This window comes from Fusarium proliferatum, assembly GCF_900067095.1.
Source record: "Fusarium proliferatum ET1 genome assembly, contig: FPRO_scaffold009, whole genome shotgun sequence".
Lineage (NCBI taxonomy): Eukaryota > Fungi > Ascomycota > Sordariomycetes > Hypocreales > Nectriaceae > Fusarium > Fusarium proliferatum.
The window spans coordinates 2,175,381-2,203,269 of record NW_022194798.1 but is presented as its reverse complement, the minus strand read 5'-3'; the positions used below and the strand labels follow the sequence as shown (position 1 = coordinate 2,203,269).

General features: G+C 48.1%; 12 protein-coding genes and 2 non-coding genes across 14 annotated transcripts; 5 read left to right on the top strand and 9 right to left on the bottom strand.

The window, feature by feature from the left end:
* Positions 1–190: 190 nt before the first annotated feature.
* FPRO_14937 (uncharacterized protein) lies at positions 191–2,021 on the top strand (the record flags this gene model as incomplete). Its single annotated transcript, XM_031220799.1, has 3 exons — positions 191–667; positions 715–1,257; positions 1,314–2,021. 3 exons carry the CDS (start codon positions 191–193, stop codon positions 2,019–2,021), a joined length of 1,728 nt encoding a protein of 575 aa, XP_031086421.1.
* An 80-nt stretch (positions 2,022–2,101) lies between these two features.
* rrna20 lies at positions 2,102–2,217 on the bottom strand. The gene has a single exon (XR_004093481.1). It is a non-coding gene; the product is annotated as a ribosomal RNA (ribosomal RNA).
* A 647-nt stretch (positions 2,218–2,864) lies between these two features.
* FPRO_14938 (uncharacterized protein) lies at positions 2,865–4,741 on the top strand (the record flags this gene model as incomplete). The annotated part of the gene is made up of 5 exons (XM_031220798.1): positions 2,865–2,867; positions 2,961–2,989; positions 3,880–3,936; positions 3,997–4,289; positions 4,380–4,741. The coding sequence occupies 5 exons, from the start codon at positions 2,865–2,867 to the stop codon at positions 4,739–4,741; spliced, it is 744 nt and encodes a 247-aa protein (XP_031086420.1).
* Positions 4,742–5,088: 347 nt separating this feature from the next.
* FPRO_14939 (uncharacterized protein) lies at positions 5,089–6,573 on the bottom strand (the record flags this gene model as incomplete). Its single annotated transcript, XM_031220797.1, has 1 exon — positions 5,089–6,573. One exon carries the CDS (start codon positions 6,571–6,573, stop codon positions 5,089–5,091), a length of 1,485 nt encoding a protein of 494 aa, XP_031086419.1.
* Positions 6,574–6,950: 377 nt separating this feature from the next.
* Positions 6,951–7,993, bottom strand: FPRO_14940 (uncharacterized protein; the record flags this gene model as incomplete). The annotated part of the gene is made up of 3 exons (XM_031220796.1): positions 6,951–7,247; positions 7,303–7,880; positions 7,939–7,993. The coding sequence occupies 3 exons, from the start codon at positions 7,991–7,993 to the stop codon at positions 6,951–6,953; spliced, it is 930 nt and encodes a 309-aa protein (XP_031086418.1).
* A 972-nt stretch (positions 7,994–8,965) lies between these two features.
* On the top strand, positions 8,966–10,160 carry FPRO_14941 (uncharacterized protein; the record flags this gene model as incomplete). The annotated part of the gene is made up of 4 exons (XM_031220795.1): positions 8,966–9,247; positions 9,293–9,672; positions 9,719–9,786; positions 9,832–10,160. 4 exons carry the CDS (start codon positions 8,966–8,968, stop codon positions 10,158–10,160), a joined length of 1,059 nt encoding a protein of 352 aa, XP_031086417.1.
* A 158-nt stretch (positions 10,161–10,318) lies between these two features.
* On the bottom strand, positions 10,319–11,470 carry FPRO_14942 (uncharacterized protein; the record flags this gene model as incomplete). Its single annotated transcript, XM_031220794.1, has 2 exons — positions 10,319–10,780; positions 10,847–11,470. 2 exons carry the CDS (start codon positions 11,468–11,470, stop codon positions 10,319–10,321), a joined length of 1,086 nt encoding a protein of 361 aa, XP_031086416.1.
* A 291-nt stretch (positions 11,471–11,761) lies between these two features.
* Positions 11,762–11,833, bottom strand: tRNA. The gene has a single exon. It is a non-coding gene; the product is annotated as a tRNA-Asp (tRNA).
* A 162-nt stretch (positions 11,834–11,995) lies between these two features.
* FPRO_14943 (uncharacterized protein) lies at positions 11,996–14,068 on the bottom strand (the record flags this gene model as incomplete). Its single annotated transcript, XM_031220791.1, has 6 exons — positions 11,996–12,094; positions 12,143–12,349; positions 12,404–12,519; positions 12,570–13,284; positions 13,342–13,875; positions 13,925–14,068. The coding sequence occupies 6 exons, from the start codon at positions 14,066–14,068 to the stop codon at positions 11,996–11,998; spliced, it is 1,815 nt and encodes a 604-aa protein (XP_031086415.1).
* A 369-nt stretch (positions 14,069–14,437) lies between these two features.
* FPRO_14944 (uncharacterized protein) lies at positions 14,438–16,281 on the bottom strand (the record flags this gene model as incomplete). The annotated part of the gene is made up of 5 exons (XM_031220790.1): positions 14,438–14,934; positions 14,979–15,811; positions 15,856–15,885; positions 15,938–16,023; positions 16,075–16,281. The coding sequence occupies 5 exons, from the start codon at positions 16,279–16,281 to the stop codon at positions 14,438–14,440; spliced, it is 1,653 nt and encodes a 550-aa protein (XP_031086414.1).
* An 853-nt stretch (positions 16,282–17,134) lies between these two features.
* On the top strand, positions 17,135–18,756 carry FPRO_14945 (uncharacterized protein; the record flags this gene model as incomplete). Its single annotated transcript, XM_031220789.1, has 2 exons — positions 17,135–18,093; positions 18,153–18,756. The coding sequence occupies 2 exons, from the start codon at positions 17,135–17,137 to the stop codon at positions 18,754–18,756; spliced, it is 1,563 nt and encodes a 520-aa protein (XP_031086413.1).
* A 90-nt stretch (positions 18,757–18,846) lies between these two features.
* FPRO_14946 (uncharacterized protein) lies at positions 18,847–20,088 on the bottom strand (the record flags this gene model as incomplete). The annotated part of the gene is made up of 1 exon (XM_031220788.1): positions 18,847–20,088. The coding sequence occupies one exon, from the start codon at positions 20,086–20,088 to the stop codon at positions 18,847–18,849; it is 1,242 nt and encodes a 413-aa protein (XP_031086412.1).
* A 2,242-nt stretch (positions 20,089–22,330) lies between these two features.
* Positions 22,331–23,503, bottom strand: FPRO_14947 (uncharacterized protein; the record flags this gene model as incomplete). Its single annotated transcript, XM_031220787.1, has 4 exons — positions 22,331–22,969; positions 23,020–23,277; positions 23,331–23,422; positions 23,497–23,503. The coding sequence occupies 4 exons, from the start codon at positions 23,501–23,503 to the stop codon at positions 22,331–22,333; spliced, it is 996 nt and encodes a 331-aa protein (XP_031086411.1).
* A 1,542-nt stretch (positions 23,504–25,045) lies between these two features.
* On the top strand, positions 25,046–27,565 carry FPRO_14948 (uncharacterized protein; the record flags this gene model as incomplete). Its single annotated transcript, XM_031220786.1, has 6 exons — positions 25,046–25,188; positions 25,258–26,380; positions 26,429–26,684; positions 26,736–26,879; positions 26,935–27,407; positions 27,467–27,565. 6 exons carry the CDS (start codon positions 25,046–25,048, stop codon positions 27,563–27,565), a joined length of 2,238 nt encoding a protein of 745 aa, XP_031086410.1.
* Positions 27,566–27,889: the final 324 nt, after the last annotated feature.

The following is a 27,889-nucleotide window of genomic DNA, read 5'->3' as shown; positions in this document are numbered from 1 at the left end:
AAGATTGCGGAAATATGCTGCGATGAACCAATAAGAAGGCATTTAATGGGCATGCAAGATCCCAGCAACATCGGCAATTCCCTCTCGGATTAAAGTTTACTGTCGTCTTACCGATTCTGCCGTTGACAATGCGTATATAGACCTGCTACGCCCAGTAAACTTTGCTTTGTCGCTTCTGCAACCAGCCATCATGTTGTCCCGTCTCATTGAGCTATCGGAGCGCGCTCCAAAAGACTTCACCCTAGCCCTAGGCTTCTCAATCCTCAGCGCTCTCTACCTCCTCCGACGCTGGCTACTCCCCAAGCCAATCCCAGGTATCCCGTATAACGAAAATGCGGTCAAATCCTTCATGGGCGACATCCCCGAGTTCAGAGATGCTCCCAATCGCCGAGAATGGTGGGCGCAGCAACCTGCGAGACATCAATCGCCAATTGTTCAGGTCTTCATGAGACCGTTTGGAGCACCGTGGGTCTTCGTGGCGGATTACTTTGAGGCGTCAGATATTTGCATGCGTCGATTGAAGGAGTTTGACAGAAGTGATGTGACGTGGGAGCAGTTCAACGGCGTTGTCCCGGGCCATCACATCACGCTGAAATCATCGGATCCGAAGTTCAAGAAGAATAAGGAATTGATTCGTGATTTGATGGCGCCAACTTTTCTTCAACAGGTAACAAGACACCTACCATGCATCAGAGCGTTTACTGAATTCAACAGGCCTCGGCTCCAGAGATCCACGACAAGTTCAGTAGTCTTCTCAAGCTTTGGGATCGCAAGCTAGACCTATCAGGCGGCAGGCCATTCGACATAGCTCAGGACATCCATAACTCAGCGCTTGATATCATTCTCAGTGCTTCCTTTGGCATCGACTCTGGAGATGGTCAGATCGGCAGACAACTCGAAGAGCTCGAGGCCAGAACCGTTTCAGGTGGAAAGGATGACCTGTTCGAGTTTGAGGACGTTTCTATCGACGAAGAACAGAGTTGCTTCACCACTCTGGCAGACAGTGTCGGTCTGTCCATGAGGTCGCCTCTTCCCACCATCCATCACTTTCTCTACCGAAATCTCTCGCCAAAGATGCGAAGGGCAAGGGCGGGGCGTGATAGATTGAGAGATCGTGAGATTGCCAAGAGCATTGAGCGAAGAGAGTCAGGTCAGCCTCAACGCTGTGCTTTGGACAATATGCTTGCGAGAGAGGATGCCATTGCTGAGAAAGAAGGGCGGAAGCCCAACTATCGAAGCCAGACGATCATGAGCGAGGTATGTTAGCACTTGCATTATCATGTGCTGTGAGTGATTCGGCTAACCGTTCGAAGTTGATGGGATACTTGGTTGCCGGACATGAAACAACCTCAGCTGTTCTCCGTTGGGGAATGAAGTATTTGACTGCCAACCAGCGCGTACAATTACTCCTCCGTGAAGCCATTGGAAACGCACATACTCAAGCCACAAAGGACAACCGCGCCCCAACAGCTGAGGAGATTCTCAAAGCTCACATTCCATACCTCGACGCTGTCATCGAAGAGATGCTAAGGCACTCACGCGTCGCCCCAGTCACCCTTCGCCAAGCCACCACCGATACTCAGATCCTCGGTCGCTTCATCCCCAAGGGAACAACAGTGGGCTTCCTCGGCAACGGCCCCGGCGTCATGATGCCCAGTATCCCAGTCAACACAGAAAAGCGATCCGAAGCTGCTTTGGCACACATGGAAAGGACACAACTCTTTGATGAACAAGACCTTGCGCAATTCGTTCCCGAAAGGTGGCTCACGACCACTGTTAATGGGGAAGGCGAGGAAGAGACGGCGTTTGATCCACAAAAGAGACCATCTCAGGCATTCGGACTTGGACCTCGTGGTTGCTTTGGCAAGAAGCTCGCTTACATTGAGATAAAGATATTTCTTACTTTGCTCTTCTGGACGTTCAAGTTGGAGCCAGTGAAACCTGAGCTGGCGACGGAGGATGAGATGCTGGCGCTGACGCGGTCACCGAAGAACGTTTACGTCAAGCTGGCAAAAGTGTGATGCTCTATGGTTGAATCTTTGTTATAAGGGTATATGAGGAACTTTGTGAATACAAATAAAGAACAGTGGCAAAAAAAAAAAACATACAACAGCGGGTATTCGCTAGTCGTCACCGTCCTAACTACTAATCCGCCCCTTATCAGCTTGTCTTTAGGAGAGCAGACGGGATCCCGAATTTTCTGATAGGTATGGTCGTATGTACTTACGGTCCAGTTGCTAGGTATTATATTACCAACGCAAACCTACTAGTGTCGTGGACTGACAGCATAAATGCAAATGGTGTTTACGGTTCATCGAGAAGCACGTTATCTGTCGTCACTGCAGGAGCCAGGGTTTTTGCGGTGAATACATTCTGACTGTGCATTGAGCGCCGTGCATTATTAGGCTTGGGAAATTATCCTGTAAGGATATTGCATAAATTATGGCTGAAGAGGTTGAGCGGGGACGGTCTTTATGATCCTATAATAAATCATGGCGAGCAAGTAGCAGGGTACTCCACTAACGATCGATGTATGCTGCAGCGAAAACCCAATCCCTGCCTTCCGTGGCGATATCTAGGCCCAGATAATGCCCAAGGACTACTGGCCGCCATTTTCAGCTCGTTCGGTTGGTTGGGCATCAACACCCAACCGCCCGAGCCGTAATTGCGGAATGCGCGAATGCGCAACCGCCAGAATAGGATACAGCCAGATGACTTTAAGACGTTTATATATCCCCACAAGTCTCTTGATTATTTTGTCTCATCTCTTGAATCTCTTACCTATCATCTTCTCCCAGTCCTATTAAAACACAAGGAAAGCTTGAGCTATAGGGTCTAGAGCTGTTATTGCTATCGAAAAAAGCATGGTAATTAAAGACCCTTCCTCTGGCATGGATGCCCATCGGGGTATTCTCTAACGAGTGCCGATAAACCCGGCTAAAATATTAACCTTCTCATAGGTACGTCAGAATTATTTCCTTATGTCGAGGTAGTTATGACGCGCATTCAAGTCATTCCAATTCATTTCACAGGCATATGCAAATATGACTCGGTCGAGGATGAAAGTGTTTTACAAAGTCGCACCCACTTTGTCTCCTATAGATCCTCCCGAGCGTTGCATTATATAATATTCAGGCTGAAGCTATATGGGGAGTGCGAACCTGGACTTTTTCATGGACCTGGCTACTTGCAAAAAGATTACGTTATCTACGGACTTCAGCCGACGCTGTATGGGAGCATCTTCAACGGACTAACGCTTACAATGCTTTCTTGACAGGAAACCTCCTGGGATGGACCACTGGATTATTCACCGGCAAAGCGACCACTTACTTACACGAGGACCTTTACCCATGGATCATAAGCAGGATGTCAGGGCTCACGCTTAAGGATTTCCCTACACGAGACCATCTATTCTACAACCAAGGTTTATAAACGAACGACATACTCTCTGTAACTAATCTACGACACGATAGCTAAAAAAGACCTGGGACTGGACCATACGCTCTGCACGTACTCAATAACAAAGTCTATATGCTATTCTCCAAGGCCCCCGGGGATATTGACACCTGGATCTGGACGCAACTTTCAACGAAAGCCTGACATAGTTTACCTTTAAACTGGCGACACAATGGACAGAAAACGATAGACACGAAGACGACGGCCGACGATGTTCCAGCTAACGATCATCTTACAATAGGCCACTCATCACGGACCAGCCCCAGGCCAAAGGAAAAGAAAGGTATCAGAGCTCGATGTCGTTTATGATATTGGCACAGACATTGGGTGCCACCAACAGGCAGCCATAGTGCCGAGGCCAGAGAAAGACGCACATGGTCAACCACGGTTCGCCTGCCCATTCTTTAAAGGCCCTGTGAATAGATCGGAGCTCAAACGCGCTTGCTTGGGTCACGGATGGCCCACGATACATCGTGTCAAGTAGGTTGACTGCTTTACCTCTGCATGGAGTCTGTAAGTACTAAGTAAGGTTGTACTTAGAGAACACATACAGCGATGCCACATTCCTGCAGCTTTTATTAATACCTTTGCCTGCAACCGCTGTCACGAGAGCTTCGTGTCGCAAGACCTGCTATTCCAGCATCAGCGCCAGGAGGATCCATGTCCTATCAACGCCCCTGAGACCACTGTAGGCAAGATCACACTGGAGCAAGCAACCAAGTTGGGAGCGAAAAAGAAGAAGAAGACCAACATGAGCGATGAGATGAGGTGGTTCGTGTTGTACGATATCATCTTTCCTGACCAGGAACCAGCGCAAAAACCATCAACACCATGTACGGTTGGCCATTTACTATTCGGTCAAGACCAGGTACCAGGAGAACCATGGCGGCCAACCAGAAGACGCTGACTTTCTCAATCTATAGATCACCAACCTTTGGCCAACCAGACTCTGAACAACCTCAGCACGCTAGCTTCTGTCAGCATCTCCAGCTATCGGGACACCTTTATTGGGCCATCAGTCCAAACCAAGAAGCGAAGACTTGAAGGGAAACTCAAACATTGGGGGGTTGCTGACCCAGGCTTTCGCCAAATGCTGGCAGCCAAAGTGCAGGAATACCAGTTCCAGGAACTCCAAGACTTCATCGAGGCGAATGACCATGCTTCGAATCCGGTTGATGATGAATCCAAAACGTCACACCTTAACATGGACAACTCCTGGCCTTTGGGCTTCTCCCAAGGCAACCCAGCAGACTTCTTCGACTGGGACTTTTTGGCACACTTCTGACCAACGGACTGGATTGTCTTCGGAAACCGCTTTGGAAATTAAGGTGGTATCAAGATATGGGTTTGACTGAGGGCTGTGTCTTTTCGCGTTGCGCGATAGGATTAGGAGATATCTGTAACATTGCTCATGAAGGGGATTTATGAACAGACTGTTTATATAATGGAGTTAGGAATGACAAGAGTGTGCATTTTTATGCTAGGTGGCGGATTTATTAAGAAGCTTGTCGATTCATAATATGGCGGTGTATGGCACAAAGCAAGAGATGAGAAGTCATGACATTCCTTCAAGTCTCCGCTTGTTTTATCAACATTGGTTATGTGGAAAGCATCTCAATGCAATACTCAAAGCTAGACTGCCCCCGGGTTCTGATACGTATACTCTGGTGCTCCGCTCCACTGAAGATATCCGTTGCTTCCAAAGAAGTGCTTATCATCGCCCAGCCATCCCTTGACATATGTTCTTTCCAGTCCTCTTTGCTGTTTCTTGCCCTCGAATCTGTCCTCTAGCCACGCCATCCAGAGGCTTCGGACACCTGAGATGATAGGAGTATGACCGAATTTATCAACATACATATAACTCAACGAGCCGTTCAAATATAGAGTCGCGGTATTTGTGACGGTTTCATTGGTGGTCGTAGCCGCGATGAAAACATCCTCGGAGCCCTGAATCACCAAAAGAGGACCTGCAAATGGTTTATCTCCGACAATACCGAGCTTATCAAAGGCAGCAGCGTGGTAAGAAGAGTTGTACCAATCGTGTTTCTCGAATACGCTTTGCGACTCAGTGAAGAATAGCTGCTGTCCAGCTGCAACGCTTCCTCCGATCTGCTTCATCAGCTTTTGTCTCGCGACACCCAGTGGGGTCAGCCACTGGCTGGGCTTGAAGTCGGGAAAGATGCTTGATAACGCTATGGATGCACTGTAGCTGCTGAAGAGTCGAGGAGTAGATAAAGGCTTCGTGACGGGTGCAATCGAAATGGTGCCAACGTAGCCCTTCAAGAGCTCTACGAAAGCCCTTCTTCCACTGGTATCCTTTCCTTTAGCTAGCGCTTCTGCTGCACCCCAGGCAACCCCGCCGCCCTGACTATGGCCCATAATGGCAAACTTCCCACTAAGGCGGTTGCTGAATACCTCAAGTGCAGCTTCCATAGCAAAGAGAGTGTCCTGTGCACCAGCTGGGGTAGCAAAATACTGATGCGGAATATCACTGCCATCCCATGACTTGTCTACTCCGAGACCGGCATAGTCGGGCGCGACAACTGCATAGCCTTCTTGTGCGAGGGCCAGAGGGACCACGTTCTCGTAGTAGAGGCCACGATGAGCGGAAGGTGCTGAGTCTATAAAGAAGCCAGACGTTCCATGAGCCCAAAGAATCGCGGGAGCTTTATCGTCCGACTTGCTGTTGAATTGACGGGGCAGAAACGGCCAGAGGATATAAGCACTTGCAGGAATAATCGTCCCGTTGAAGTTACGAGTTGTATAAAGAATCCTGCTCAGTGACGATCCAGGTGCGATCGAGAATGGAGCTGGGTCTGTTACTTCCTGCACCTTGAGGGCCTGACCAGGTCGAAGATCGGTTGGTTTCACAGGGAGGGTGTAGAAGTCATCTTGCTTTGGGCCGCCGTTGGCAAGACTGGATTGATGGAAATTGATGACAGTATTGACACTGCTGGCTACAGTGTCTGAAAGATTGGCTCCTTTGATCTGGGCAGGTGAAAGAGAGAAAGATGAGTTAAAGCCTGTGGAGAAAGGCAAAGCTGGAGCCAGATTCTGGGCTTCAGTGCCCCCCAAGAGTGAGGCTGAAAGGAATAGTGAGCAAGATGAGTACTTCATTTTAATAATTTCCTTCGTGATTTCACAAGCAGGCCAATTTCTGAAGGAGGTAGGAGGATTGATCGACGTATCGAGTAGAAGCAAGGTCTTTATCATATCATCTCCGTTCTGGTGTGACAAATCAGCGACGTCATATCCTCATCAAAGGATCTATCAAATGTAACGAGATACTCATGTCGGAATATTATTGCTGACAAACTCTAGTAGCATGACCCTTGGATCCGCATAAAGTCCGCACAGAACCCGCTTCCGATCCGCAATACGCCAAAGCCAAGCGTAAGCATGACCATTTGTTAACAGTAAGCACGGTTACTGACTGTCAGCATGTATGATCAAATCAAAGGCCAATGTCTTATTTATCCCAGCGCTATCTTGGCTCATTCTCTCATTCCCTTCTCCGCAAGCTGTTTCGCCAACTTCTCTTCCCCTTCATAAAGACCATCATGTGAACCTTCAGCAACAACAGTAGGGTAAAGCGCTTCCATTGGAATCTCCCGCACATTGACCGAGTTACTCTCTCTGTTCCCGATAAGCATCGTCTCAACGATGTTTCCATCGCCGTATTTCTCTTCGGTGAGGACCTGGAACATGACGTTGGCGCATTGTTCTGCGGTGAGTCCCAGAGTAGATGGTGGCATTCTGTCACGGCAGTACTCGGGGTGAAAGATGGGCGTCTACATGGAGGATCAGCGAGGGGTTACGGGGAGGTTTGTTTGTAAGGTCACTTACGTGCACGGCACCTGGACAGACGGCTGCATTGCGAATGCCGAATCGCTTGCGGACTGTCGATAGTGATTTGACAAAGCTTACGATGGCTGCTTTGCTAGCGAAATAAAGCGGTGTCTGTAGCGAGTGCAAATATCCTCCACAACTTGCGACCCAGAGGAGGTTGCCTTGCACGTTACGGTTCTGCAGCCAGTAGTCCATCGCAATCTGTGCCAACCTGATGGGACCTAGTGCATTCACAGCAAAGGTCTTGTACACACCCGGATTACCGTCGACCTTATCTTCAGATAAAGAAGAAACTCCGGGAGGATTCCAGAAAGTGCTTGATGGGGGCTCGTAAATGCCAGCGCCATTACAGACGATGTCGATCTGGCCAAGCTTCTCAAGCGCTGCGTCCCATAAAGAAGAGAGCTGGGCCCAGTCGCTAACATCAGTCTCGTGAAAGTGGACAGTGGGCTTGCCGCCCTCAGTGGTTGTCCACTTGTTGACCAGATCTCCTGCCTCGGGGCGCAGTTTGAGATCAGCTATCACAACAGAGCACCCATTTTCAAGAAGCTGCTGGGCAAAGGCGAGGCAGATACCTATTGATGCATGTCAATGGTCCATTCTGGATGCAGGTCATGAGAAAATGTCGCATACCAGAACCTGCGCCAGTTACAATGGCATTCTTGCCTTTGACGTCGTAGACAGACATATTGATCCGCTCAATGAATGGTGGAAACAGAGAACACAGCAAACGAGGGGCAAAAGCAAAGAACGCTCCTTGTTATGGAGGGACGTGCTTTATTTCTATCCTTGTTAAACCCCTCATTGCCCTTGAGTTCAGCTCGTGGAGCATTGCATTAAACCCTGGTATTTAAATCTGCATGCTTCAGTCTGGCACTTGTTTGAGTTCGATCTTCAGCCCGGGTTTCGGAGCTAATTCCATCGAGAGCTTGAAGGCCGACCACGTTGACTCAAACTCACAAGACTTCTCCTAGATGAACTTCTCACCGCTCATGGAAGACCGACTACTTAATTGCATCTTACCTGTCAACCAGATCAGATCATCAAGCCACACGCAGTCTCTGATGCACTCCCCTGACGGTCGTAGAAATTCCCTGCTACGAATTCTTCTATCATTCGTGCACCAACTTGCTCAGATTAGATTAGCCCACTTCGGATACTCCCTCGTGTTGGTTCCGGGAAACAGCTAACCCCAATGCAGTGGCCAAGGATTTCTGGCTTGCAAGGGTCCTAGATCTGTTTCGGTTCCGTCTGGGGATCGTAACAATGCCTTAGAGGTTAAATACTCTTATTTTAAGGATTATCTAGTAGTTTCTACGAGCGCATCGTCATTCAGACGTATCAGAGAAGGGGTTATGCTGAATCCATAGCCAGATTCGACTCACTGTTGTCATGTTGCCTCTTCTCCCATTCTTGTTGTGTTGGTTCTGCAAGCTACTGAACTTTAATTCCTGACGTCGGAAGCTGATGCTGGTCTTCCGGTGCATAATGGTCAGCATTTTGGCTAAAGTTGGACAGATCAACAGGGTTGGTCATGCAACCGACCACGGTAATTACTCGCGGACATGAGCCATCTGGCTAAGTACTCTTGTATCCCAAGTTATCAGGAATTCAACGACTCTCATTTCGTATTGTTTTCGCGATATTTCACTTGCCTATTATGGTAGAGGCTTCAGAAGCATGGCACGCAGTCAAACCAACTGGTCTTGCTGTAGCACTTCTCGCAATCACTATTGTATTCACGCCGATGATTCTTGTTGTTGTCGGCTTGAGAATTTGGGTTAGAGTGACGCATCACTGCTTCGGACTAGAGGATTGGCTCATGTGCATTGGCGCGATCCTCAACTTGGTTCACAATGGAGTTGTCATCTGGGGCAGTTTTACCGGCATTGGCACAGCAGATTCCAAGCTCAATACGGCCATGGTTATGGAAGGCTTTAAGGTACGTTTTCCAGTGTTTTCATTATTGCTTCTAACCATACTTTAGGCCGTGACCTTTTGGCAGATCTTCTATATTAGCAGCTCCATGTTCATCAAGATATCCATCTGCGCTCAGCTACTGCGCGTTACAGATAATAAGAGAATCAAGATGTTTCTCTGGGGCCTGATAGGATTAACAGTTCTCATTACACTGGTAGCAGGAATTATCGGACTAGTCAGGTGCAGACCACTCAGTGCATCGTGGGACCCAAGCACAGGAACATGTATGGATCAGGGTATACTTTCAGTACTGACATACGTTGTATCGGGGATCAATATTGTGGTCGATTGGTCTGTTGCAATATTACCAGTGATCATTCTATGGAATGTTCAGATGCACAGGACTCTGAAGATTATGGCGAACGTTGTTATGGGTATTGGCGCTTTGTAGGTCTTCGGTCGATTCATGACGATTCTGACTGACACATCGTAGGGCATCAGTGGCAACTATTGTTCGACTTCCATACTCCCCTGCATATTCTCAGCCTTCTAATCAACTCCGTAAGTTCTTGCGCCTATAATCTATGCTTTGGCTGACTTTTTTAGACGGCATCGGAAATATCATTCTCTGGACAGTAGTCGAATGCAGCCTCGGCATCATCGCCGGATCAATGCCCATGCTTCGGAAGCTCTTCAAGGCACTACGAAAAGACGACAGCTCATACGCCAGAGGGACAGACGATATCAATCTCGTCACTATTGGCCAGGTTCGTGGGAAGCATCATCCGATTTATGATGGAGATGTCAGAGCTACTGTTGCGGCGGGAGACGACCGAGAGAGCGACAGGGATGATGAGAGCACAAGGCAGATAATCAGGGTCACAAAAGAATTTGAGCAGATATCGGTGATAGAAAAGCCTCCATCTAGATATTAGCTACCAATATCTCAGCAACGGGGGGGCAAAACAGCAAAAATAATACTCAATCTCTGACATTCTTTCAGATAGTACAAGCACTTACTCAGATAGGATAGACATTCTTGACTACAGCCCTTGAAATCCCAAGTCGGCATACAGGCCGCGTCACAACCCATTCACTTGCCGTTCTTTATTACAGACTTAGTTGTTGCCTTAGCCTTTGCTCCCGTGTTACTACCCTTGGTTTTTGCCATTGTCGCGAGCTTCTTCTGGCCCTGCTTTGCGTTAGGTTGAGCTTGAGCCTGTTCTATAGCCAGTTTCTGCCCCTTCTTCCTTTTCTTCTTCTTTGCCTTCTTTTTGATGCTGGTCTCCATGTTTTGTTTCTTACTTATCACCGCTGTTTTGACTAATTTCTGTTTGTTGCTAGAAGTGCCAGATTTTAGTGAATTCTTAGTAATTGGGTTCTTCCCTTGGTCAGCTACAGTACTTGGCACTTTCTTCTTCTTGTTTTTCTTTGTCTTCTGTTGCCCGCCCTTTTTTGTGTCGTTCTTTGTATCAGGCAATGACTTTTTGGCAGGGCCCTGAGTTTCTGATCTTTTTGAAGTCAATAATGATGCTGAGCTCAAGTTTGGTCCCGGCTGTTAAGAAGTCAGTATGAAGAAGTGGTGCCTCTCTTCTCTGTTTAGTACTCCATGAGCGTTTACCTTTGTGCTGGGTTTAAGTGTCTTGGTTTTACGCCACCGGAATTCGATATCAGGAATTCCGAACGTCTTGATCCAAAACCACGAGATATCACATGGCCATATCTGATAGATAAAGTCGGTGGCTGTCTCGACGGCCGGGTGGGCTGTATAAATCCTCCCCACAGGCTTGTTCCCCCTCTTACCCTTGATGATGGGCTCTTCGTATAGTTGATAGAACGTTTGCCCAGAAGGGTGAAAGAACAGGGGTGGGGGATGAGAAAGTACAGTCACTAAATCGCCTTGAGAGACATACCATGCGAAAATGATGGAGGCGCCATGAATGAATCTCGGAGGGGCTTGATACAACAGTGGACCGAGAGCAGTTGTCAATGTTTGAAATCCATGTGTATCGGCCCATTGTTGAGCATGTTCACGCAACATGCCGCTCCAAAACACCTGGCGGTTGGGGATACAGGCTTTTTGGAACCTCGATAAGATTTTGTCGGCCTCTTCGTCAGTAAGCCACCGGCGGATCAGCTGTCGGATTACATTGGGAGGTTGATTTGTGTTGAAACTCACTCCCCGAATGGGCTTGGATGTTTCCAAGTGTGTGATGCTCTTAGGAGAGGTCTGAGCAATATCCATTGTGAATAATGTTTTGATGAAGTTACCTCATTCCATGCAAGGTGTTGTTGGAGATAGTAAGCTTTCAGCGATGTGGTAATCGTCATGGTGACGTATAACACTACTAGGCTAAGCACTTAGCAGACAAGCACAGAGATGATATAAGACAAACTGCAGAGAAACATGCAACTTATTGATGCGATATAGACCAATCATTAATGCAAAAGAGAAAAATAAGTAGCACTTAATGGAGTGACTTGCATATAAATGAAATGCTCAAAAATTGAAATTCCTGTGTGTTACAGGTGGCGACTCTCCCGCCGGGAATTGAACCCGGGTCTCAAGCGTGACAAGCTTGCATACTGACCACTATACTACGGAAGACGAAACAGGCTTAACCTGCTGTAGTGAGAGGATTCGATGGGAGACTGTTAGCAACTAGGGTATATACAGGGGTCGTATCACTTCAATAACAAGCCATATCAATCGACACACAGTTACGCCTTGTTGTTCATCCGCCCCTACTAACAGCCATCAAATCTTGACTTATGACCCATTTCTAATCCGGAGGTATGCATCCGCATTCATGACGAAGTTTCTAAACGACGGTCCAACAGACCAAGATCCCAGGTTCCAGATATGCTCCTGCAAGAGTCAGTATAGTCAACCCAGTCATCATGATGAAGAACGTACCTTGGCCAAATCAACAAGATCAATTGTTCCATTAACTAGGTCTGGTTTCAGTGCATCCTCAAGCGCGTATGGCCAATCGCACCGGATGTACATAGACATATCAGCAAGCCACGCCATGCGCTCCTGAAGCTGCGGGAACTGCACCACGAGATCGCGGAACGCAGGCCAGAGAACGTAGTCGGCCATGCTTATATGGGGCGTGAACAGCTGGTTAGCGCTGCAGTATATTAGCATATCAAATATCGATCGATTCTAGCTGACTTGCGTTGGTCTGATCCATTCCGGCATCGCGGCGTATGTTTCTGGCGACGGGTCGATCATCCATCGCATCATGTACCAGAAAACATTCATAGATGCGAAGCAGGTAAAATCATATCCTAGATCAATCAGCCTCAATCACAATCTTCTGGAGGGAGGTGTTAGTTACCCTGACATTTCACACTATGAACCATACGAGCAGCCCATTGCGACAACAAACACGACCTGTCAAACTGAGCCTGATCGTACAATGCTGCAATGTTGGGATGATCTCCAATCACGTGGCTGGCATGCCCACCTTTCTGGAGCAGGCTTGTGGCCTTTTGATATATATCGCCGAATGCATTGCTCATGTCCCCTGGGTCCAGCTCAGTGTTGAGTGTTGTGGCAGCCCAACTCGGCACAAAGATGTTGCGTATTTGCGCGTCCTGTATATGTCGAGGATATCCGTTGGCTCTGATACTATCCGAAAGCGCAAGGTTTCCAAAGTTGTTATCGTAATTAGGGTAAATTCTGACTTCTCTGTCCTGCAGCTCCTCCTCTCCTACACGGACTCTACCACTCAGTTCTGTGGGGTAATTGGCATTTGTGCTCTCCGGATATTCGTCACAAACATACCAGGTCGCAGAGCCTCTATCGTGTGTTTCTTGCGGCACAGGTCTGGTTATCGAAGTTGAGAGATAATAATCGTTATGATTAAACAGCGGCTGAAAAAACAAACTCGTGTGTTCTGTCTGCTGGGCGATTGTTCTTCCGCTGTCGTTCTGATTCACTAGGGTAGGCAACTCGTCCGTTGGGGAACTGTTCGTCGAGATAATTGATGGGTGGGAGTATGGCAGCTGTGGCGGGTACAGGGGAATGCTCTCGGCACTATCTGTAACCGGCTATGAGAGTTGTTAGTACCGAGCACAGGGATGTCCTCTCGGCAGCTTGATTCTTACTCGAGTGCTTGGTTTATTGTAATCGATTAGCATCTCTGTAGATGTGTAATCAGGCGTAGATATCATGTAAGGGTTTGCTGTGTAAGTAGGCTCTGCTGCTGACTCCATGGCAACGCACGAGTCAGTATCTGGCGATGATTCTTGCTTCAAGCTGGAGCTGTCCGCACTGAAAGACTCGATTTCCTCCACTGGGAATAAGTAGTCATTGGCAACATCGTGTAGTATTACATTGCTCAATGCTTTGGAACGTCGGCCGCCATCCGCCTCGCCATTCAGGCTCTCGTCATGTTTCAGTAAATGTGTTATCTCGGAAGGCTGTCTGTCTTCCTCCAGCAAATCTGACACGGCACGTCTCAATTGAGCAGAGCCACCGGCCATCTGTCTCATTAAAAGTTTTGCAGCTGCCAGTTCGTCTTGGAGCTTTTGGTTCTCCTCCTGCAAACCCTTGACTCGCGATTCCCTGATGTCGGAGTCGTATACGCATGTCCGGTCGTATTTCGAGCAGTTGACGCAGATTGGTTTTTGTCCATTGCACTTCCGTCGGTTAGTTTGTAGAGATTCCAAGGCCATTAAGCTTATTCACCTTCGCTTTTCGTTTCCGACATTCCAAGCATGCTGACTTTATGATGCCTGATCGCTTCGCCACGGCTCGCTCGACGAGAGTCCTCGGGGGAGTTGTACCCTCCTTCGCAAGGGCAGGCCTGATTGGTCTGTAGGGCAATGCCATGGGCACGCGTCGTTGCTTATCTCGAGAGGACGCCGAGTACTTGCTGGACTATTCGGTTACACTTCGTGGCGATCGATTGTACATATGAAGAGGACAACCACACCAGGGAGAATTTAGGGGTTCAAAATAAGGGTCCAACGAATTGTCGAAAGATTATGATGTCACGAATTGGGACGGATATAAATACCAGGGGTTATTTCCGAGGATGGTGATTGGGCGAGAAAGTATCGGCTGTCCTCCGCCCAGCCTGACACTTGCGGGACTATGACGTGATAATGCCAGACAAAAAGAGTGGTTCTGGCTGGAGCTTCGGGATTAACCTTGCTTGCCTACAAACTTGCCAAAAGAGGCATTCCTTTCATCCCTTGCTTAAGACCGTTTTTTCTTGATTGACTTTCTCTCCATGGCTACAGCGCCAATAATACTCAGAAGCGCCAATGCCAACGGGATGTATAGTGTCTGGACAACCGCATTCTCGTAGCCAGATAATACGCCCTTCAATCTTCCAGGACCAATTGACGCTCTCAACCTAGACAAACCCGCTTCTTGAACATAAGTAGTGTTTGTCCCGGGGGCGGCATTTTGGATCTCTTTTGATAAGCGGTCTTGGAATAATGTTGCAGAGGCACAGATCCACAAGGCAGAGCCCATTCCTGCACCGAAAGTGATGACTGCACCTCCAAGGGATACGTCTTCGATAGGGAGAACAGCTTGCAAGGCTACCTGTGGACCTTGAAGACCGAGACCGACTGCTAAGCCGAGAAACGTGAGAAGGCCAACGGCTTTGGCGATTTGTTCTTCGAGATCGAGGGTTGTGAGAAGACCAGAGGCAATAGGTGTTAAAACACTCGTGGCCAACATAAATGCTGGGGCTGTCAGTACTGGCTGTAAGAGCTCGGCGGGGACTTACGGTAATAGTATCCGATCCATGTAGTTCCAACACCAGAGATGATGAATGCAATTGCCAAACCACCAACCATTGGTAGTGCCAGCAGACCTGCCTTTGTAGGTGAATACCCACGTACGCCTTGGAAGTATATAGACATGTAGTACTCCGTCACAGCCAAGACACCCTCGCAGCATGCACCGTACCACATTCCTGCGATGATACTCCTCTGCTTCAAGATCCTGGGTGGTAAGAGAGCATTGTCACCTTGGCGATACTGCAAGTATCCAAATGCCACGAACAGAAGAGCGCAAACAACGAGAGGAACAATGATCTGCCAGGTTCCCCAGCCAAACTTTGTACCTCCCCATTGCAGTGCCATGAGAAGAAAGGTAATGGCTGGGACCGCCAACAGCGTGCCAAAGAAGTCAACCTTCTTAACCTTCTCTTTGAGAGTCAGAACAGGCGCCTCATGACGCGGAGGTTGTTCATGGACTCCATAAGCCGTCAAGATAAGACACATAACGCCCAGCGGCAAATTTACACCAAAACAAGCTCTCCACGAAAACGCATCTATCAAAGCGCCGCCAATCGTAGGCGCAGTGATGAGGCCAACGCTCTGGATTGAGCCAAAGAAACTATTTGTAATGGCTTGTTTGGACAGCGGAAAGCATTGGCGGAGGAGTTTGAACAGGCCGCCGTTGATGGCGCCGCGGCCTAAACCGCTGACTGCACGGCCGAGGATAAAGATTGCTGAAGAGGGTGCGAGGGTGCAAATTAGAGAGCCGATTTCGAATGTGGCGATGCCGATTAGGAAGACGGCTTTGATGGAGAAGAGGGTGTAGATTTGGCCGAAGCTGGTGAGGTTAGTGGAGTGATGGTGAGGAATTGAGGGACTTACAAGAAGACGAAGGCGCTGAGGGTCATGCCGCTGGAGTATTGTTAGAGTAGAGATGTTGGAGAGGGAAGGGTGTAGGGCTTACTATGCAGCTGAGTACCATCCGATATCTGCAATGGTCTGAAACTCGTCTGTGATGCTTGGGACAGCGACAGCGACAATGGTGAGATCCTGTCAAACACGTCAATGCGCCGTTGTCAGTAGGAATACAGGGCAAATTACAAGGCCACTGAGAAAGCATGCGATTGCCATCGAAGCCATGGTCGACCATAGCTTCGGTCCAGTCGGATATACGATATTTTCCTCGTCCTCGCGAGGTTCTTCAATCTCTAAAGTGGAGGTTGGCCTGGATTGAGCAGTAGAATCTCCATTTACTTCACTGGCGCCATTGCTGGCCAGCGGACGTTCAGTCAGTACTTCAGAAGCCATGGTCGTATGCTGAGAGACGATAAAGCTTCAATTGTTGACCAGCGGGACCAAAGAAAGTATCTGGAAGATACGGCTATCAAAGCTTTATATCACACTGTGAACTGAGGGATCTGCGATGTAGAGATGCACTTATTGCTGACGCACGCGTTCCAGCTTACACCATCTTGCACCGGCTAAATAGCTTCATGACGTGGTTTGGGGGAAGATGGAGTGTCCTGATTGATGGAACTGCGAAGGCTCCTGATCTTGGATCTGACTGCTTCATCTGAGCCGCGAATCGTACAAAGTGGTGCGTAAGCAGAACGTATTCGATGAGGCGGCTGTTCACAATCGACATAGGCTTCGGAGTCAACCAGCGATCCATTGGAGACCATTAGTGACGAAGGGTATGCTCAAGCGTACACTCTGTGCCTCAGCAACGCCTGATGCCCCAACCAGGTGAGCCCTGCAGGCCCTGTAAGTCGAGTGAGACACTACTGACCCTCAGTGGGGTACACCAACTGGGGCGTTTCAGACAGTGACATGCAATACCCTACAGTCGAGTATTCCACGCCCTTGGCCCTGACTAATCCTAGCAAAACATTAAGAAATCAGCGTGATGAGGCTAATAATGACACTGCGATAATAGACCGCTCTTTATCTTAATTCGGCTCTTTTTATCTTTTGCTTCCTCGGCAGTCGATGCTTAGACCATGTTCAGTCGGACCAATAGCGGTAATGCCGTGAGGTGGCGGGCGGAATTATGCTGACCCGGGGGGTTGGGTTGCCTGGTCAGATCAAGCCAGAAGGACAATCTTCAACGGAACATCGACAGCAACTGGACGTCCGTTGGCGCTCGTGTCGCAGCGCCAAAATGTCTCTCGAGCAGAGAGTTCAGATTTGGCTCAGCAATATCCAACAATCCACCGACGATCCATCGCCTACTCCCGAGACATATCCTGATGTCCCACCTAATGCCTTGAAACGCCGTCGAGTCGATTCACCACCTCGCGAGACCACCTGGTCGCTCAAGCCGTCACCCAGCGATCCGCTATACGATACCAAGAAGAGATGCCTCCAACAACAGGCTAAAATCGACAGGTTCAAGGAAGAATTGGACAGAGACTTTTTTCGAGCACCCAAGAAACGAGCGACCGCCAACAACCAAGTGTCCTCACAATTGCAGCAGCAATACTGTAACTTTATCAGCTACAGTACAGGCAAGGTTGAACGGCGGCTCATCAGCAGAAGAGTCGAGTCGGTTTCGCAACCTGTAACAACACCATCTCGCGTAACCTCCGCGACGGGTTTTGGCTCCTCCAACTCAGCACGGCCACTCCGATCGGAAGAAGTCAAGGTCGAACCAGACACTGAACCTGTATCGTGGCCACGACAAATCAAAACCGAACCCGATCTCGAACCGACGCCTCCTGTGCAATTACCACGGGATACAAGAGTCGAGCCTCTCATTGAACTCCCACAGACAACGTTAACGACCCTCCTAAATCGAATCAACGATATCTACGCCGGTCGCGGTATCCTCCCCGACGAATTCGAACCCATCCTCGACGTCGCGAGGAAGATTTCCAGTTACAATGACTGGACTTGGATCCGATGTGGAAGTTCTAGTGATATTTTCTCGTCCCAGCGACGTTCTTTTGGTAGGGTGCCTGGTCTTGCTCAGGCCGGCAAGATTATGCACCAGGCTGCTTTATGTGCTCAATACAACGCACCACTGTCCGAGTGGAATATGGAGGTTGTTCACAAGGTTCTTGAGGTTTCTTTGAGGGAGGAGAATGGCTTTGGACCTCAGCTCATCGACTTCAGATCCAGGTGAGTAACCCTCTCCAGCTTCCTCAATTGCAAGCCCAATACTAATATTGTGTTCTCAGCGCAGGTGGTCAAATTCTTCGCGAGTACCATTCAAATCTCTATAGCCCTCAACCTCCCGATTTCTGCGTCTACGTAGAACCATCCCGCGACAAGGACCCGGCCCTCCCCGAGCTCATCAAGCATATTCAGAAGAAACTCCGCACAAGGATATTCAACCACATCCACGTAGCGTCCCTCCAACCCCAGCGACCGATAGCTTTCCACATACACAATCTACCGCATAACACGAACCTTGAGCTTCAACGCGTACGAACCGCCCTCGCCGCACACTGGGCTTTTCTCAAGGACTTGGTGCAATTGAGGGAGATTGCCGAGGTTCGTCGCTACGGTTGGCCGGGCGCGGATCCTCCGATATATGAGCTTCCTGAGTTCCTCCCGGGCATCATCGTCTACAAGCATAATTGGTTTCTCAGCATCTGGAAGGAAGGTGAAAGCGACGCGAGGTTCTACGGGATTGGCGATACGGCGACTTCGATTGGTGTTTTCAAGATCATTTATTCGCTGCAAGTTCTCCAGAATTGGGTTAAGAGGGAGTATTGGCCTTGGATGCAGAGGCTTCTTTTGGGCTGGCCTTTGGACATGAATGGAATGCCTATGATGTAGTAATGTTTTCAGTGATACCCCGAGATTGGCAGGATACCCATTTTGTATTGTACTTTATTTTCTTTATTTTATATAGCATTGGCGTAAGGTCTATTTAGTCGAGTACACAATCTCAGATACTTCTTTTCTCGTCAAGACCTTGCCGAACGAGAACATTACATCCGTCATGGTCTTGTCGATGATCTGCTCAATCTGTTCGTCGCTTGTAAGCCCGACCTCTTTTAGTGTACTTGGCAGCCCTGTAACCTTGACAAGCCGCGCAACGCAATCACCCGCATCAGTCTCTTCCCATCCCAACGTCTCATTAAAGATCCTCACGATCTTGCTCTGCGCCTCGGGGTTTCGCGCCTTGGTGTATCGCAACACAGGAGGAAGCATAATGCAGCTCGTAATACCATGCATGACCTTCCCAACACTACCCAGTTGATGGCCAATTGCATGGCTGGCGCCCATGTTCACTCTGTAGATGATAAAGCCCATGAGCGCCATGCGACTTCCGGCTTGACACTTGCTCACGCCGTGAACAAGCTCGTCTTCACCTTCTTTTGCCCTCCCCAATCCCTCTTTATACTCCACCAACCCCTTCGCCAAGTCTCGCAGTGCTTTTTCGCACCATTCCTGCACATCGGGATACTTTTTGCATTCGGGATTGCATAGTGTCTCAAGGCAGTGATCCACAGCTCGTATCCCAGAGCTCAACCACAACTTCTCGGGTGATGTTCTCGCAACCCATGGATCCATGAGGATTAAATCCGGCGCGCCACCATCCTCAAGTGAGAAATGCTGCTTCTTACCCACGCTGTTCGTGCAACTCGCTGTATGATTCCATTCCCCCGCTGATAAACTCGTCGGAACGAGAATGAGCTTCACGCCCTGCGCCTTTCTCATTTTGTCCTGCGGCGCAACGCCTTTCTCTTGATCCAGCAGATTTTCCATGTCTTGCTCGCGGAATCCATTGGGTAGAGTAGCGGACATTAGACGCGCAACTTTACAGGCATCAGAGTAAGAGCCGCTGCCAACGCTGATGATACAGTCTATTTGGTGCTCTGTGATGCGGTGAGCAATGTCGATAACATCCGAGTATGGGGAGTGAGAGCCGACGCCTTCCTTGACGTTGCTGAGGCGATCACCAAGAGCGTCGTTCAAATCAGCGATTACGGGTGTGTTTTTGGCGAGAGCTTTGCTGTGAACTAGAAGGATGCGCTGAGAATTCCATTCTTTGAGCGCGGAGAGGATGTCCTCTTTGCTGTGAGAGTTGAAGACTGCGTCAGATCCTGGGCGATGCCCGCCTTCGAGTTGGGGGATGCGATACGGCTTGAGGACACCTGTCATGTTGAGGGTACGCAATTGAGAGAGGACTTTGAGAGATTATGGAAGATCTATAGCTATTGGCGATAAAAAGAAGTGAGTATTGGGTTACAGGCCAAAGTGGATCAGTGACGTCTTGATTATGACGCTTTGCCGAATTCCGAGCCACTATTCCCACCTCTTTACTGACTGTGATTCTATTGCCTGCTCGAACCTAGCACCATGTCGGCCCAACTTACATTGGGATTACATTCCCTCTGATGATAAATACCGCAGAATACCGAGAACTGTACTGAAATATCCCAGCTAATCACCCAACAATGGCGTCTTATGGCGAACAAGCTCTATATCGGCGGCTACTGAGGATCTTCGCCGGCGGGAGCTGACTCTCTTTCTGAAGCGCTGCTCGTCGTTGATGCGAGCTCAGTACTAGACTTTAAGATTTCTGTGGTCTCATATCTAGCAGTCGCGCTGGAAGCCAAGGTGGTTTCGACGGAGGGCCAGTCTACCGAGGTGGTTGACAAGATTTCAGTACTGGAGGCGTATTCCGTGTTGCTAGGGAATCCCATAGATGTTGTTGGGAAATTTGAGAGATCGGAATTCGTCAAACTCTGTGTTGAGCTTTCACTCTGGATGATTGACTCTGGTTTGCAAGGGCCAGCAGCCACATAAGCAATGCCAGAAGTCAAGGCAACCAACAATTGGAACAAATGCATTGTGAGCTTCTGAAATATTAAGGGATAAAGGTTTGAAAAGAAAGAAATGGGATATCTCTTGGAGAATTTGTTCTACCTGCTGTTAGCAACATCTAAAGAATACTATATATTACTTGCTCTTTAACTACAATTACATGCTCAGACGGCTTAAGAGTGAGAGAGATACTAGTTCAATTTCTAAGTATGTAAGAATATTTAACTATAAGGTCTATTAATAGCCCTTTGCAGTTTATAAGCTTCTCATTCACAAGATGTAAGTACTACCAATAAGCTACCCTAAATCATTCCAATTACAGTGAGATCAGAAACCTATTTAAAAGCGACAGCAGCTTTACTTATAAGAACAATCTATAAAAATTAAAGCCTTATGCTCTTAGCCTCTTACTATAATGTCCTTCCACATTTCCATAACCCTTTTAGCATCATCCTCACCCATAGCTCTATCGTCCCAAATTACAGCCACGCTCACTGCAACATAATTGTCCTCAGATATGATTGAACATTCAGCTGAGAATGTACCTGGAGGTATTACTGGCTTTTGTCCAATGTGAGTTATGCCAATACTGCTAGCAGCACCAACGTCTGTATGGAAGCCGGCTGCTCGGGTAGGGTCCTCGATGACCTTTTCAATAAGTAGGTCATGCAAGCATTTATCCTCAGGTAGACTCAAGACCCTATTCCAGTTCGATGTCTGATCAAGGTCGCGAGTTCTGATGCCCATGACTTGATTCAGCGGCACTGATGGATCCTGTGTAATCTGACTCAGGATGTGATCAAATGACGCGGCAATGTTTATGGCATGCATACGACCGACTGTTGATGGCTGATAGTCAACATGTATACACACCCCATCGACACCGTCGTCTCCAGTCTCGACAATTAGAAAGATACCGAACTCGGTAGGGTCGTCAGGAATGATTTGGTGAAATATAAGGCTCGATCCGTCTCACAATTGCATGTCTTTGGTCCAATTCGGCATGAATGAAATGCCAGTATTGAAGAGCAAGGACGATCCCGTTAGGCTGGGTGGTCTCCCTCGTCATCTATTTTCCCTTGCAATCCTATCTTATAACACTGCATCTCATTGCAATGGTTATGGTTAACGTTGAGATTAGGTAGTTATGTTTAATCTTAGGTATTTAGGTTTGTCTTCTTGTTATATAACAGTAAAAGTCTGTAGGTTTTACAAACCAGTAATTTACAGAGCTCCATTTGCCAGGCTTTTCACAATTGAAATCAAATTCCATGACTAAGCGTGGCAAAGCCTTAGATACTTCAAGCAAACTAATATTCTTACCTATACAATTTCGCGAGCCAAGACCAAACTATTTCGATGTTAGTCAATGACTGCCCCGACCTGCCCACCTTATATCACTTACAGCCATGAAGTACGCCTCCATCTCCTTTTTCTCGATGGTCTGTTGGCTAGAGCTCAGCCATCGCTCCGGTCTAAACTCATCTGCGTCTTGCCCAAAAATATCGCTGTTACGATGTGCAACCCAAGGGTTGATCCCCACTATTGTCTAGAAGGCCATGTGAGCAAATTGATTTCAAAGAGGGTTAGCGAGTATTACTCCTTCTGGGAAAACCCTTCCAGCTAGCCTTTTGCCACCTTTTGGAACCACTCGCGGCATCGTGAAACCGACAGCGGGGTGTAGTCTAAGACCTTCCTTGATGACAGCTTGGAGATACGGGAGACCTTGAGCTTCTCGGAAGGTGATGGGATTTGAAATATGGCCAGAAGCTCTGGCATCTCCGAGCTCTTGACGAAGCTTGTGCATGGTGGCCGGGCGTTTGCAAAGGTTATACAGGATGTTGCTCAATGTGATCGCTGTGGTGTCCGATCCAGCCGCAATATTAGCACCGCTAGATAGTCGAATTGCATGGTCAGTGACAGTATCGGGTCTCTCTTTTTGACCTTCAAGTAGTTTGGCTACAAAATCTTGCGGCTTGTCGTCTCGCTGTTTCTCGATTTGCCTAGCCGCTACTTGTTTCTCTGCATATTGAGCAATGTAGGCTGGCCCTTTTGCATCTTGATCTTTTGAGAGGCACTTAAATATCTTGAGAAGATAATGAAATATAAGAGGGTAGAGTCCAAGAGCACTTGCTAGTTGTGCGGAATCATCAAGTGCCTTTATTATGTCTCGGTGATCTTTTCCAGCATCAAGGCATCCGAATCTTTTAGAGAACTAGGAGAAATAAGCAATCATACACACCGAATCTGCAACGATACTCATACGGTAATTTTACCAATCATATCAAAAGCGTAGTATTGGAACCAGCGCGCCATATTGATGGGCACATTTGACGCAGAAAACTCGATGAGGCGCTGGCATAATATCTCCGTGCATTCATCCACGTAAGGCTCATATGATACCATGTTTGACATGGTATAAACGTTCGAAACTTGACGACGCATGATTCCGTGGACTTTTGGGTCAATCTCGTTAAACAAGTTTCGATCGACTGGATCACCCCATGGCAAATACCAGCTGGCCTATATAGGCTCGTTTCAGACTAGAAAACAACGCCCAGGCAACCAGATCTTACCTTGACAAACTGGGTTCCGTGGCCGTAGATGATCTTTGCAGCCTCAGGATTATCAAGACTGTACTGGTCTGGTGCAATGCGCACAATCGGTCCTAGCAGACATAAGCAAACTAATTAGAAAATGGAAGCGATGCAGTGGTAATGGCATATGCATTGTGTAGGTTACCAACCATGTTTCTTGTGGAGCTCAATGTTGGTCCAGACGTAATTTCCTCCACAATATTGTCGAAACAACCATAGCCGAGTAAACCTGGCCATGAACGGGCCGGGCAAGCTTCTGAGCGGATCACATACGGCAGTAACAACGTGGTATAACAGCCATGCAGTTATTAGAATAGCAATGATACGCCAAGTAGACATGCACACTACTTCCTGAATGATGAGGGAAAACATGTTTGGAGAACTCAAAACAACAGATTTGGAACAAAGGCCTGGAGGCGCCTTAAGTTTTGAGCAAGGAAAATCCCAGGTTGAAGCCGTCCGTACGTATATATGGGGTTATATTGGCATTTGGTACTCTTGACGTGCCGTGGGGTTGAAGCATGTACAGCATCCCCACACTTAAGTACTAAAGTAATCCATTCCCGATCAAGCAAATTATGCCAGACCAGTTCTGGTTGTTTTCGCCACCTCCACACATACTCATTCTCTCCCCACCCCCACCAGGTGTTTCCCGGGGACGTGAACTATTAAGCCCACGATTTACAACTCGGCTTTCCTAAATGCTGCCATGCAAACGCCGATACAGTCTTTCTGGTGGCCCATCTCAACACGGGCATTACCGGTGGTCTTTGAGTCTCCCACTAGTAGTGTCTTGGAAGCCTAGTCTTCAGAAATCTATAGAAAGGGGCCCAACCGATCTGCAAAAAAGGGACACTCAATACACAGGGCTTTCGGGTCGTTTTTATTTAGATGTGGCAATTCAAGTCCAAGATGACGGGGTCTGAGAGACTGAACAAAATGAAAAACAGACACTAGATAGATAAAACTTTGGGGCATTTAACAATTTTAAACTGTGTCAGATAATCATGAAGCACTCTTTGAATCACGGCATTGTGTCATGCTAGCAAAATGTTGCCGCGTGACGGGTTGAGAACCGCATTGTCAGGTATTAAAATATACGAACATCTAGTTGGCTTGTTAGCTACGAATCATGGCGAGTTTAATGACCATCGTTCTTACTATTATGTGTGTGCTGACAGGAAAGATTGATCCCGTATTATCCGGTGACCGAGAATAAAAAAGACCGATTGATGAAAAGTATACATGTACGTGGGAAAGGGTCCCCTTTTGGCAGCGAACGGTTTTGGCCCAACTCGCTGAGAAGAGGGTACCTCCAGACAACCTGAGGGGCATCAACGAATCATATACTGTTATTGGCGAAGGTCAGTGAGCCCGGGTTACCGACATTTTATTAATCCCCAGGGTAAGCAGAGAATGATGTGCCGGATCTGTGAGTCTCTAAGGGTTCACCAATCAGTAGAAGAGATCAAGCATCCACAGTCAATAGCTTGGAAACTGGTCACTTACTAGATCGGATAGGATTAGCCTAGTGCGGGGTCAGATCCTTGCAAATATGGTGGACCCTACTTTTGGAATCCGACGCGGACCGTACCAGATTTGAAGCAGCTTTCCTTTTCCTTCTAGGATTTCAACCTAACCTACCCTCTTCGATCACCCACCGAAGCGCCTCAACACTTATCCGGCACTCCAGAATGACCTCATCGGCATCTATGCTTCGCTGCGACTTTTGTAGCGAGACGTTCAAGAGAAAGGAGCATCTTGAGCGCCATGCCCGACGCCATTCGGGAGCTAAACCTTTCAAATGCAAATCATGCTCAAAAGCATTTTCACGAAAGTACGCAACAGTAATCCTGACCACTTCTTTAACATAACCTGCTGCGACAGGACTGACTATTAGCTCAAGAGATGTCCTCATGCGGCATTCGAACATGCACGCTTCCGATCCCTCCGAGACCTCGACGACACGCGGACGCCCAAGGAAAGCACCCGCTCGTAACGCATGCTCAAGCTCGAAACTGCGATGCTCCCAACATACATCATGCGGTTCTCCCAAAGCTAACGGTGCAGCATCTGCCCATCTCTCCAATTCTCAGGAGGGCGCTGGTATCAACAGTCCACCTGATGGTCCAGAAACGCAAGCAATAAGCTCCATTGATATAACTCTTTCTGACCAGCAACTCTCTGCTTTGGAACCAACTCAACCAAGCGCCGATCAGGGTGATTTCTTCAGCACGTCGGGCATCGAGGCGCTGCAATCTGGGCTGCAGGAAGTCCTTGCCACTGAAGCCTTCCCTGTGCCTGAGTCCAATACCAGCATCCCTCTTTTGAGTCACGATCTCACTCTTAGTACAGGCTCTGAGATCTGTTCAGATTCTACAAATAGGGCCGGAACCGAACAGAGCCACACAAGCCCTTCGTGGGTCTCTTCGCTGCTCTTCCCGGATAATAGCGCGTATTCATGGAGGCTTGACGAAACTGGGCCTATTTCCATCCTTGATCTTCTCGGCCCTTCTACTGCTTTGAATATAGAAGAGATGGGAGGCCAACCACAGGGTTTCGAAGGGCAAACATTTTCAATCACGAAAACTCCTGATATTTCAAGTTGGGGACAAGGAGCGGACAATGGGAAATCATGTCTTCCAGCTCAGATGACTAACGGGTATGATTTCATGCCGCATCCATTGCCAGAAGACGATCATGCCATCTCAGCAGAGGATTTCGGACACGTGAGCCAGATCAATAAGAGTTCTTACGACAAAATTGTTCAATTTTCCAAGCAGAAACAGCAGTCTGAAGGCGGCCCTTTCCCGGATTTCAAGAGATTCCATATCTTCATTCAACTCTATTATGAATATTTCGATGGCCAGTTCCCCTGCATACATCCCTCGACCCTCAATAGAGGCAACGAAGCATGGATACTTCTTCTGGCTGTTGCAGCTGTTGGCTCTCAGTATTCTTCCATGTCCCACGCAGATCAGTATGCAGCCAGACTTCAAGAGCTTTTGAACTTGGCGGTAACTGCCGATGTGAGTTGACTTTTCTCTTGTGGTAGTGGAACCTAATAAAATTGGTAGAGACCCGAACTGAAACGAAAGCCAAGCCTCCCTTTCGTTCAGAGTACACTTCTTAGTCATGTATGTGAACTATTTTCCGGTTCAAGAGACATGATGATAAAGGGGCAACTCGAAAGGAGATCTCTTATCACTCTCTGTCAGTTATTAACACGATCTCCATACGAAGCTCATGTCGCTCCGAATTCAGATGACGAACAGTCATGGGAGGACTGGGTTGTAGGGGAGTCCTTGATCCGGCTAGTCTACTGCGTTTACAGTAAGTCATGCCCTCGGAGCCTTGAATTGTCCAAGACTAATAGAAATCTAGAGTTGGAATGCTTCCAACTTATCTTGATGAATTTGGACCCTATGTTCCAGCCTCATCACATGGTCGACCGATTTCCGTGTACCGAGAGCCCATGGAGTTGTCGGGATGTTGATAGTTGGCAAGTATTTTCTGGAATATACCAAGGTAAGATGATTGCAACTATAATTTTCCTTTGAATGTCGCAAGCTGATTCAGACAGGCAAGGGACCAAGCCTACTTGCGGACCTTAGCAATGGTCAATTAGGCACATTTGCTCGTGAAATGCATATACTGACCTTTTATGCCGAAGAGCGATCCATTCACGACCGGTTTTCTTCCCCGTTCTGGAAATCATTCATGGAAGCATCGCCAATCCATCTGCCACGAGGGTCCGCAATGACTATGGACAGTCAGTCCATGGTAAAATCTGTACTTGTTGGCAGCACCGGATTCATAAACAAAAGCTTGGAGACGCTTTCAGCTGCACACAGTTCTCAACCAGATTTTGATGGACATTACACTTCAGTGATGTGCTACCACATACTGCTTATTTTACGTCATGTTTCACTTCGAATGCTGTATGCCTTCTCTGGCTGGCAAGCCACGCAGGATCAGATTGACGAAGCAAAAGAGTATCTGCGAGCCTGGATGCGAGAGAATCCTTCCGCGGCCCGTCAATGTCTTTGGCATGCCGTGCGTGCCTTCAGAACACTACGCAACAAGCAGCACTTTGCTTGCGATGACTCATTCAGTCTCTTACTTGCCGCCTTGTTCATGTGGGCGTTCGATCTGTTGATGCCGTCCAGTTCATACGGCGCAGTATCGCAAGAAGAGTCCCAAACCGTACATAAACGTCCGACAAGAATCGACCTGCTGCGTGATGCCGATGAGGTTAAGTCTTGGGTGGAAAAAGGAAGCCATCGCACTCATATCACGGGCATAGGTATCCTGGGTAGTCCAGGGAGTAGTGTGCGAATAATGAAAGAGTGTCAAAGAATACTTTTGTCCTCAGCTTCGTGGCCGCGGCTGAGGCATGGTCTTGCATGCCTGCTAGAACGAGTAGGGGAGCCTCATAGTTGGATGGAGTAAATAACGCAATGACAGAGGGGAATGGCCAATAGTTGCAGACATAGATGTCATGATTCAATTTGAACACTGAAACCACATTGCTAGTA